The following is a 12,582-nucleotide window of genomic DNA, read 5'->3' on the forward strand; positions in this document are numbered from 1 at the left end:
GCAAAAGAAGAAGGGGGCGACCGAGAGAATGAGGTGGCTGGATGGAGTCACTGAAGCAGTAGACGTGAGCTTAAATGGACTCCAGAGGATAGTAGAGTACAGGAAGGCCTGGAGGAACATTGTCCATAGGGTAGCAATGGGTCGGATACTTCACAACTTCACAACTAACAATAAACTCAATACAAATTTCTAATTCAAAGAACCTATACTATTTTGTTTAAACATTTTTTCTTTTTTGCTGAACAACCACAATTTATCTTCACCTACAAAGAGTCTTTAGAAAGGCAATAAGATGAGCATTCTACTGCCACGGTAGAAGTGTATAAATTAAGATGCTTTTTGAGACTATAGACTACAACAATACACCCACCAAACTTGACCAAGAGAAACAGAATAATTCAATGGGCTTTATGGAAAAAGTCCTTGTCTATTCAAAAGTCCTTGTCTATTCAAAGGGGTAGACTTTGTTAACTAGGCACGAACAAAATTCCAGTTTTTCAAGTGGGACAGTAGTACAATCTTTATTTGTTTTACGCCACTGATTCATTATCAAATGTTCTAAAAATGATTTTAGACTATCTGAGACATCTAATTCTCTTTTAAAACTCTAAGCTGCTCTTCCAATTGTATCTCAGTGAAATATTGTATATCCTCCAAGAAATAAACTCAAAATTAAAACACAGAGAGACAGGGAAAACAAATAAAATAAAAAAAAGAATAATCTTGCAAACTCATAATAGAAGAGGAAATATACAGAAATATACAAATACCTAGCTCATATGTAATGTATACAATGATCAATGACTTCATAAGCTTAGCTGTGAAAAAAGGATCAGACAGCTGGAAAGCTGCTATTTTCCATTTTGCAAGGAAATATGGACTGTCCACTCTGGTATATCTTCAATTTCAACACAGCCTCACAAGTTTCCTGCTGACTTGACATCAGCTTATGTTACAGGTGCAAAGGACATTTTTTCTGACAAGTGTAATGAATTAATCTATAAACCATAAGGACAGCTTCTCTCATTCCGTAAGAGTTTCAAAAATTAATTGCAAAAACATTCACATCAACTTTTGGCTGTTCTATCTTAAATTAATACAAACATGTATGAAGCGTTGGAAAATCTGTTGCAAAGCTAATTCACCAAAATGGATTAAGGAACATAATGGACTATTTCCCTTTCTTAAATGATTTCTGGCTATTGTATTGAAAAAGCTTACAAAGGAAAACAATGTTCACTTTAATTAAATGCAATACATTTTTTTCCCTGGGCACATTGGAATTCTTCTTGAGGTAAAATATCATTTTTGTTATACTGAAGCCATGCCGCGTTACTGGCTTGAGTGTGGCACAGAAAAGATATTTCGTATGTATGTGCTGCTTAATGTGAATCTTAATGATTAGCATTAGGGCTTTCATATACATTTCTTTGGTGGGGATTTTTTAAAACAGTTTTGAAAAATGTTTCTACATTTTAAGCTTTTTGAGGAACAATGGAAATAAAATATTGAAAATAAAAATTATATTGTTTATGTGTATATAGAAGAAGGGGACGACAGAGAATGAGGTGGCTGGATGGAATCACTGAAGCAGTAGGCATTAGCTTAAATGAACTCCAGAAGATGGTAGAGAACCGGAAGGCTTGGAAGAATGTTGTCCATGGGGTCACGATATGTCGGACAAGACTTCACAACTAACAACAAAATGTGTATATATGCATATATAAGCAAGAATTTTCATGCAAACCTTTGTTTGTATAGAATACTTTGAAATCAAGGGTATATTGGAGACTCTGTAACTTTGCTTTTACATAAAATAGTGTGATATTTTGATGCCAAAAATCTAAGGCCCAATTCAGGCGGGGAGGGGGGGAGTTCACTGTATTTAAAAGAGTTGGAACATTCTGTTCTGTTCATATTGTTTTAAAGGATTTCAGGCTCTATAGTTAAGAGAAAAGAGGGAAGACTATAAGTCTCCTGCATAAGATTGTATTTAGGATTTTTTTCAATAAATATAATAATCCAAACACAATAAATTTAAAAGCATAGAAATATTCTAAATAAATACAAGTAAAGAAAAATGTTTTTCTTTTAGGTTCCTTTTTCACCATTACTTGCAATTTAGATACTTAAAACTCTTTATAATCAACACACAAAGGATCTTTGTAACGCACACAGAGTTCTACTGTAAATTCCAAGAAACTGTTTTTATATTTTTCAAAAACACAAATGTTAACCCTAATGCAAACAAAATATAGTGGGAGAAATGTCTGGCAGGTTCTATTATTTTCAATTTAAAAAACCACAACTTTTCTCCTTTTTCTGCAGAAGTAAATATCTGTTTTATTCTAAGCGTGTGTTAATCTGGCTGTCAGAAGGATAAACCAAAGCTGGAAGATGTCAGGTCTGAATCTATATAGACCTGTAAAGATTGTTAAGGTTTTAAAAGAAAATGTGTATCTGGACTTTTTCATTTAAAGTAGATAAACTTTCAGTTTGCATATTTCCTTGCCATGTTTTTTTCTTGATATCATACCTTGCTGGTTTCCGGTCTCGAAGCAAATCTTCCAGGCTGTTTCTACAATGTTCAGCAACAACCACCAGCCTCTCTGATGGAAAATATAGGCATGAACAAAGACAGTTTTAGTATAATAATATGCATATAGACACCAAACACTTTTACTTTTAACATCTTGTCAAAATTAAAACCATATTATAACACACTGCATCATATAATATAAAGAAGATGACTACTTAGTTTAATGAGATATAACAGAATGAGGAATCCATAGTTCTGGGGTCATCAATAGAATCCAAAATGCCACCTATGATGCCATGAGGCACATTCCATTTTTTGTTTTGTTTTTTGTTTAACTGCAAACAAAATTAAAAAACGAATCTGGAATTCCACAAACTAAAAAACCTCCAAATTTACCTTTGCTTCCAAGAATGCCCTTGGATTCGAGATAGGCCCCATACAGATTATTAGAAAAAATATATTGGGAATTGTAGTTCACTGCTGGCACTGAAATGTGTCTGTCTGCCTGGCAAAGATAAGCTGGGTGCTGAGGTGTAGTCTGAATCTGTATAAGATGCACCTTTTTTCCATCAAAAAAGAGGCTGAAAATCTGGGTGCGTCTTATACATTGAATACAACATTTTTTGCCTCTCGAAACCCGTCTCCTTCATCATAATGGCCGTGCATAGCCTTTAGGAGGCTTTCAGAGTGCTCCTGGGGGCTGGGAAAGGCAAAAACTTTTGCTCAATTCCCCCCCCCCAGTCCCCAGGAGCACTCTATAAGGGCTATGCATGCCCTTTTTTTGAAAAAAACCTGGCCAGTTTTCACAAAAAAACCGGGCCATTTTTGGGAGGTCTGCAGAGTGCAAAAACTTTTTTTTAAAAAAAGTTGCCTCTTCAAAATCTTGTGCGTCTTATACTCCAGTGCATCTTATAATCTGAAAAATGTGGTACTTTGTGAATAGGCAAATCTCCCACCCCACAATTTTTTTTGTATGTCAACATGTTCAAATACAGGCAGTCCTTGACTTACCACAGTTCATTTAGTGAGCGTTCAAAGTTACAAAAGCACTGAAAAAAGTGACTTAGGACCATTTTTCACATTAACGACCATTGCAATATCCCCCTGGTCATATCAACAAAATTCAATTGACTCATAGTTATAATGTCCCATAGTCATGTGATCATTTTTTGCGATCTTCTGACAAGCAAAGTCAATGAGGAAGCCATATTCACTTAGCACCCATGTTATTAACTTAATACCATGTTTCCCCAAAAATAAAATAGGGTCTTATTTTCTTTTGACCCCCAAAATAAGCACTTGGCCTTATTTTGGGGGAGATCTATTATTTTTGAGGTGCAGGAGGCCCCTTAACGTCGGCCCATGGCCCACGGATCATCTGATCAAGAGAGGGATGGAAGGCCTATCTCTGTTTCTGGCACACTCTTGCCAGCCCTAGCACTGCTAGACCTGCTGCTCTTTTTGTGGCCACCACTAAGAGAAGGGGCAATGTAGCTAGGTTTTGCGGTAGGGCCTCTGTGAGTCCATTCTGTGTGGATGGCAGGTGCATGTGGAGCATGTTCTCCCCCCCAGGAAATGGCGGGGACTGGCTGCGCATGGGTTTAAGTATTTTAGGAGAGGTCTTATTTTTTGGGGGGGTTATTTTCGTGGAAACAGGGTAATTGCAGTGATTCACCTAACAACTCTAGCAAGAAAGGTGATAAAATGAGGCAAACATCACTTAACAACTGTCTCACATAGCAACAGAAATTTTGGGCTCAGTGAAAGTGGAAGACTACCTGCACAAATACTTTGTTGAGAACTCTTACCTGGTGAATACTGAAGTTAACATAAAGCTACTCTGTTTCCCTGAAAATAAGACCTCACCGCTTAATAAACCTAATCAGGCTTTTGAGCACATGCGCTAAAATAAGCCATCCCCAAAAATAAGCCCTCCCCAAAAATATTGCAACACCACAGCAGTGACCACTCTCGCCACCTCCTGCACCTCAAAAATAATAAGACCTCCCCAAAAATAAGGCCAAGTGCTTATTTCAGGGGTCAAAAAAAAGACCCTGTCTTATTTTCAGGGAAACATGGTAGCAGTTATTATTAATAAGCAGTAAATCCAAATGTAGTGTCACTTGTCAGATTTCATATACTTTTTTATCCATTTATTAATTTTGAAATATATATATATATAGCTATTTTTTATCCCAAAGGAGGATTTAAAGCCAATGCTTCATTAGCAGGGAAAGATCTATTAACAAACCTCATACCAGCTTAGCAGAAAATATTCCATTTACTACATTTTCTCTGTTTGAAGGAAATGAAGTATGTCAGTTTCTAAGTTTGAGATATTTTTCCCCTATTCCATATGTGTGCATCTTCCATCAAGCCCTAAAATACCCCTTTGTGACGTTCTTCTTAAAATTGCTTAATCCCAAGGATGAATACACAGCTTTTTCTCTCCTTTGGCAGAGATTTATTAGATCCTATGAACAAAAGGATTCCTAATCCTAATGACCGCAGAATGGTAGTCATATAAGTTTATGAAAAAACAATTAAGGAATTAAAAAAAACTAATAGCATTATTTAACAGAATAACAGAATTGGAAGAGACCTTGCAGATCTTCCAGTCCAACTCCTGTTCAAGCAAGAAATCTTACACCATTTCAGACGAATGGCTGTCCAATCTCTTCTTAAAAACCTCCAGTGTTAGCTTTATTACTAAATACTTTGGGAGTTAAAGGGATAGCAATTTAGTGCTGAAATGAAGAATAATTCTTTAATTTCATAATATTGTTACAAATTGAAGATTGCTTGGTTATTATCTATCACTGAAATGTTTAGTTGACTAGGAAGATACTTGTGATTTGAATGTCCCTGGATTGATTGTAGAATACTTACTTAACTGCCAGTACCAGTCCTGTTTCATCTAAATACAATCTTGGTGAAACAGCTTATAACAAGACTAGTGAACATAAGGGTTATGCCATCTGCTATTCCTTTTCAATCTAAAATAAAAGACATTTTTTTCTTGCTGGAACCTTCTAATGAATTGTCTTTCTAAATCTGCAGCAATCCTGTCACACTTCATATAAGCCTGTATATAAGGATTCCCGTTTTAACAAACAAAATGCTTAGTTATATAGGATACTTTAGTTATATTAATTATACAACTAAAGCTAACTATAACACAACTGACACTGGTAAAAGAACAAAAAACTTACTTAAAAAGAAACTAAACCTATTATATTTTCCCAAAGAGCACTTTATGGTAGGAAACCAAGAAAACAATATACTGTAATCTATAATCAATTCAAAACATTATTTAGAAAACAGGAAAAAAATCTCAACCTTTGAGCCAACTTATATATAAAAATACACTATTCATAATAGACAATTCACACATAATATACAACTTCTAAGCAACTGGAAAGCACACTATATAAATAGAATAAATGCAACTGGGGGTAACCCGAAGAGCTGTAATACATGCATACCAGCATTCTGGTGGTGATTATATGTAAAGAGTTTCTCAAATTCTCCTTCCCTTCAGATTTGTGAATTTTAACTTCTAGAATTCTCAGCAGTAAGGATGTTTGTTGGGAATACTAGGAGTTAATCCACATAATTATTGGCTATTCAGACAGGGACACCTGCGAAATAAATAAATAATATTGCAGAATCATCTCACTGCCGAATTGTACATAGTGTTTGCCTGAAGTGGTAAATAAGAACCACAGCTTATATATCAGCTAAAAGCTGTAGAGCATTGTAATTCTAAAGCAGAAATTTCATACTTTTATAGTAACCCAGTCCAAAACTGTTAGATCGGGTAAAGGAAGGCACACAAAGGCTCCAGTAACAACAGCTCTTTATTGCAAGTCAGGTAAACACCCGGCTGGAGACGGGTCGGGCAGCATCCCCCTTTAAAGGGATCTGTCAGACCTCTTGACCAATGGGATTTGACCAATGGTGGAAACCTCTATCAGTGGGAGGGGGGATATCTAACAAAACCTCATTATTTTCCTAAGAACTTAGGACAAACTACCTACCTATATATATAAGAGATATATTAAAAATATTTGAAGTTTTAGGAGGTGGCACGTGTTTGACTTTGGATCCGAAGCTAAGCAAAGTTAGGTCTAGTTAGAAATTAAATGAAACATCAGCTCAAAACAGAAATCTTCAAGACAGCATCTGAACTCCCTATTGGTTGTTTGGTTTTGTTAATTAATTTTATTCTAGGAATTTTAATTGGTTTGGGAACTGTTTGTGAATGTTTACTGGCATTATGTATTTATCTTGTTTGCAAAATTGCCAAGAGTGGTTCAAGAAGGCAACATGGGAAATGGGATAAATAAGTAGTCACTTACATTTACTATTATAATTGTTTTTAGTTGTTTTATCACTAAAGTATAACACAAAACGAAGAATGGTAGAATCTGTAATGTTTCCTATGCTTCTTTCACCTCTTCTTTTTTTCCCATTCATAGAAATATTTCATCAACAAGTAACTGTTAAGCACTTCTTGAAATATAAAAAGTTCTCAATGTATATAGCATAATAGTGACATGAGTCAAAGCTCTTGGCTGATACGTCTACTGATTATGGGTTTCAGGCCCCATCTCAATAATATTCTCCATTGTAACTACACCTTTTCTTTCCTTGTTCATATCTCAAAATGAAGAAAGATCAGTCTAGTGCAAACCTATCCTTTTCTCTCTGCAACATTATCTAATATTGACTTTTAAGTTACACTTTAAAAAGTCATTGTGCACAAATTAACTCAAAATGTAAAAAAAGAAATTAAATGGGATATCATTCAGATAATTAATAAAACTAAATTGCTAGTACTGTAGAAGGGCTAACACAGACTTCATCCCTATTATTCCTTAGTATGTCATACAAAGGATATATTCCTCAAGATGTGCTAGCAATGGAAAGAAAATCTTCTCTTTACATGAATAATAGGCAAGATTCCCAGGAGGGATTTCAGCCCATGGCAAAGGATTAAAATCATGCAATTCCAGGTGTCAATATCAAGTATAATTTTTACATAAATATTAATAGCATCAATGGCATACACACACATTTATCAATAGTTAATGTTGCTTGCTTGATCTCATTACATATGCTTAAATCACACCAGAAAAAAAGGAAGTTAAAGCTAACTTAACTCCATGCATTTAAATGAACTAAATGCACTAAGTACTTCAGAATGTAGGCTATTGCTTCTGGTTTACCACAAAATGTCCTTAATTTTCATTAAAATCATGTTAAGCTATAATGTGGTTTGTTTCATGTTATGTAGACTCAATGACTATGGATGTAAACCATGATTTATGGCATAGTGTGATTTGTGCATTCATCTAGAGCTTTCCATGACAATAACAGCCAATTTGCTATATACACAGGCAGGCATATTAAAATAAACCAAGGCTAATACGTAAAAGTAAAAGTAAAAACTCAGCAAGTCTAACATATATATCACAACCTTCTCTACAGTCAAAAGACAAGGCATATGAATTATGAGCTTACACCAACATTCTCTGATCTGGTGTCTTCCAGATATGCTGAATGACAGCTATCAATATCCAGACTACATGGGATTAATGGGAATTATAGTCAAGTTGTAGAGAGCCAACAGCAACCATGTCATGTTATGATATCATCATGAAAATAGTGCAATTGTGTAATGACATTATGACACCTGGTAGAAATATATCAGTCACCTAATGCAATTTGCCTCTACTTATGTTGAAGAAAGCAATGTTTCTTAAAACACAAAATTTAAATTATAAGAAATTAATATGCTTCATTTCTTTTTTCATATGATGTGAAAAAGATGCAGTTTAAACTGCATCATTCAATGATTTCCAATATTCTGAAATCTAAAAGGAACATATCAGGAGGTGTGAATGACGGTTGGCCCATCAAGCTTACTGTTATATGTGCTAGCAATAAATTCTATAATTTAAGAATTTAGGGAGTAGGAAGTGGGGAAGAATTGTTGAGAGCGCCTTCTGTCAAGCACATTTCTTTTCAAACTCCAACATCAAAAGAGAGATTTAAGGAATTAAAGTGAAAGCAAAACCCACTGATGAAATACAGGACCCAGGAAATAAATGCAATGAACGAAGTTCATACATTTAAAACCAGAGAGCCCAGAAAAAAAAAAAAGCTTGAAAAGAGACAAAGGGGTGGAAGAGAAAAATATATAGACAGAGTGTGAAAAAGAAAAGGAAATAGCTCAAAATTATCAGTGTAATTTGAACTACAGGATAACAAAGCCCGTAAGGAAACAGCAGCTACACACATCTGTGTCTGTTATGTGTAACAATAGCGACAAGATTGAAATATGCTTCACCAGAGTCAGTCTGGAGGAAAGCAAACAACTGCCTTCGAGGAAAAATAAATATAGAAGTCTTTGAAGTTCTAAAACTCTGAAGAACATGGACAAAATAATTACTGTAACAGTCTTCCAATCACACCCAAAAAGTTAGGGGTTGAAAAGAACAACATACTTACCATGTTTTCCACGAGAAATATCCACGTACTGGCAAAGCCGGGGATGTGTAATTGTCTTAAGAATCTGAAAGCGCCCCAGGATCTTTATGGAATTTGGAGTCAAAGGTAGACCATTGCTCCCACAAACATCATTTGGAAGAGCTGAAGCAAAAAAGGTGAAAGCTCCTAATTCTGAATCCTTTAAGGGAAACATGTCAGAAGTCTAGAACATGGGTGCCCCTGAAAGAGAAATGAAGAGGAATTGATAGAAATAGGTTGCATTCCTAGTTTTTACAACAGCCACTGAGGCAATATAAAAGCTGCTAAATTATTATTATCTAAATTATTAGAACCAAATAAAGATATTTATAAATCATGAGGTTACTTTAATTGAGATTTATTTTATACCAGTCAGGCCACTCCAAATAGAAAAGCCTAAATCTGAGATTATTCAGGTAGCCTTTAGAAAGAAAATATATGGATTAAATAAAAAATAAAGTGTTTTTTCCATCATTACTAGTTCTAAAAGAAATAAAAGATAAAAGTATTTCACTTGTAATGAAACCCAAAATATACCATTAATTTCCAGAAGGAATAACTGTAAAAACAAATAGGAAAGTATTAAAAACAATCTCAGATAAATTTGACATTAAAAAGAAAAGCCAATATATTAGCATTATTTGAGATCTATCAGAAGGGTGTATATAAATTTTTTGCTTATACATTTTACTTATAAATCAAATGAAAGCTGCTTTGATAGTACTGTACTGTTTTTTTAATTGGGGGATTAAAGTTGCATAGCTGGGGGCACTGATATTTTAAACATGTATATAAAAACAGCTTTCTCGGTACTGGGATAGTAGTAGTTTCTATCCTAGTAGTGGGATAGAAACACTCACTTCACACGACTGGCAACTAGTCCCCTGAGTTTCAGACAGCTGAATTTTCCATACCCAAAGATATGCTGATAATTACACTGAAATATTTTACCCTGCAAAGCATAATCTATGACTGTACTATTGTCTACTATGTTACAGATATGTTCAGGTTCTGGGTGAAGACAATTCAGTATTAATACCTTATTTATCATTAGGGTTAATTTAGCTGAAATGTATGATGAGCTGAAGTGGGAGTCCATTGTATATCCACAAATATCTCCATCATGTCCTTGGTGAAGAGGATGAGTATCCCATAGAGAAAGGAACATATTGCTCTTTAGCCAACATAAGACTATGGCAGTGGTTCCCTGTTGTATCCTCAAAACCAGCGGTCACCAACTAGTGGTCTGTGAGAAAATTTTGGTGGTCTGCAGAATCTTTGCATGTTTTGCATTTTTATATTGCACTAAATCAGGGTTCCTCAAACTACAGCCCCTGGGCTGGATACAGCCCACTGAAGCAAATACTCCACTCGCTGACAGGATGGGGTCCTTCAGGCACTTAGCTTGGCTGCCTGTTTAGTAGCTCTAGCCCTTCCCTCCCTCCCTCTCTGGGAGTCCAGGTGCTTCAGTGAGTGGTGCGTGAAAGTTTGGCTGGGCTCCTTGAAAGACAGAGTTTGAAGGGGCCTATCTAGCGCCCAGGCTGGCTACAAGGGAAACATTCATTCTTGGCCGTATTTGAGATTCCTAGCTGTAATGGACAACAAACCTAGGGTTGACCCTGGGCACTTCTCTCCACTAACAGGCAACCAAGCTAAGTGCCTGAAGGACCCTATCCAGTCACTAATTCATATTAGCCCTTTGTGGACACGCACCACTGGAAGATATGAGGGGTTCAGATACTGTTTATTGATCAATCTCTCCATGGAATGAAGTTTTTAGTTTCAAGACCCAAAGGAGACATTCATAGAAGTAATATTTTCACTATCCTCAACTAATATTTTAATACACATATATTTCATTATATGAAACAAAGGCTCCATTCAACAGGATCCATTTTATTTTTCAGCAAACATGATTTACAATTTAAAGTATTGGAGAATATATGATGGTGACAATGAAGCCTCTGGCATGTATTAGTTTCCTTGGAACGTTCTACAATATTTGTAATGAAAAGCAAATGAAGTCAGCATAACTTGGACTAAAATCTTTCCCATGGATAAGAATTAGTACCTTTGCGGGCAAAATAAGTAGGCTTCATAAAAGCAAGCCATGAGAGAAAGAAAACTTTGAAAATCAAAGTATTGAAAAGCAGGATAAACAAAGAAACAAAAATGAAGCAGGGTAGTTGAAATTCCTAAAGCAATTGGAAAAAAATAGTTAAGAAATGAAAAGGGCAGTGGAGAATAAATACAAATGGCACTGGAACTAAAGATGTGAAGGCCTGGTGGAGAAAAGCAGGAAATGTTCAATTCCTGTTGCATATTGAACAATGAAGTAACTTCTAATACAATATTTTCGTAACAAAAAAATAGAAAAGCTTGTCTAGTACAGTAAAAACTTTACTTTCACTCTCTGGGAATAAATAATAAAAACGAAGGATAAAAAGAAGTGAAAACTGCTAATGAGGAAAGTATTTTAAAGTCATAAGAAAGATCAGGCTTTTAATACAGCACATTATGTTTTCTGAGTTGTAGTTCATTCCTCATCAAACAAATGAAGTCATATATATATGACTATATTACTATAGCTATAAAATAGCTATATTTGTAAGGATGATTTAAAAATTGCATGAAATACTAATTTTGTATCCTTTAAAACATTCTTAAATCTTCCAATCTGATTTTAGATATGCCTAATTTAGAAGTGCATTCAAGATGGATCACTCTTCAGGCAGATTTTTCTACAGCCTTTTTACTTCCTTGTGCATCTAATGATGCATTTCCATTACCCTTACCCTTTACTATACTTCTATTTCCCAATCAATTAGGATTTGATTACTCTTTTAAACAGAATAGTGAATGATACAATCAATATTCACAATTAAGTGTATTTTTTCCTATCCACTGCTTTGCTTTATCTTGGTCTGCACTTACCCATCACTTCAATCAACATGCCATGTAAAAATGAAAGAGTGTAATCTAACATAACAAACAATGGAAGAATAATCAAGCATATCAGACAGTACTGTGTTGCTCATAAGCAGCTCATAACAATGAATCTCTATCATTATCTGTCAACAAGGACCATTTATATGTCTGGTTTTAAAAGACTCGGCCAACAATTCTGTTTTTGCGGAATAATTGAAATCAGCAAATACAGTGGTTTCATTTCCCTTTTCAAATTGAACAGTTTACATGTGAATCATAGTAAAAAAAAAACGGCCTGTCACTGGAGGGTTTTAAGAAGAGATTGGACAGTCACTTATCTGAAATGGGGTCCTGCTGGAGCAGGGGGTTGGACTACTACAAGACCTCCAAGGTCCTTTCTAACTCTGTTATTCTGGTAATTAATCAGTGGAATGGCTTGCCACAAGAAGTTCTTGGCGCTCCAAACACTGGAGGCTCGTAAGAAGAAATTGGACAATCATTTTGTCCGGAATGGTACAAGGTCTCCAACCTGAGAAGGGGTTGGACTAGAAGACCTCCAAGGTCCCTTCCAATTTTGTTAT

The 12,582-nt window shown here is 35.3% G+C and overlaps 1 protein-coding gene across 2 annotated transcripts in view; it reads right to left on the reverse strand.

The window, feature by feature from the left end:
* TBCK (TBC1 domain containing kinase) overlaps positions 1–12,582 on the reverse strand; it is an 89,440-nt gene that overhangs the window by 76,531 nt on the left and 327 nt on the right. Inside the window, exons 1-3 of one of the 2 annotated variants that reach the window (XM_087724182.1) lie at positions 10,113–10,148; positions 9,056–9,274; positions 2,537–2,609 (exon numbers count right to left, since the gene is read on the reverse strand). In XM_087724182.1, coding sequence (XP_087580308.1) covers positions 2,537–2,609; positions 9,056–9,248 — 266 coding nt within the window. In that variant the 5' untranslated portion in view covers positions 9,249–9,274; positions 10,113–10,148. Of the gene's footprint in view, positions 1–2,536; positions 2,610–9,055; positions 9,275–10,112; positions 10,149–12,582 lie in introns of those variants that run through there. The other variant, XM_014062210.2, reaches the window with a different exon arrangement.

The sequence above is a fragment of the Thamnophis sirtalis genome, unplaced genomic scaffold (genome assembly GCF_051295495.1).
Source record: "Thamnophis sirtalis isolate CommonGarterSnake01/CBP01778 unplaced genomic scaffold, rThaSir2_p1.2 scaffold_10, whole genome shotgun sequence".
NCBI lineage: Eukaryota > Metazoa > Chordata > Lepidosauria > Squamata > Natricidae > Thamnophis > Thamnophis sirtalis.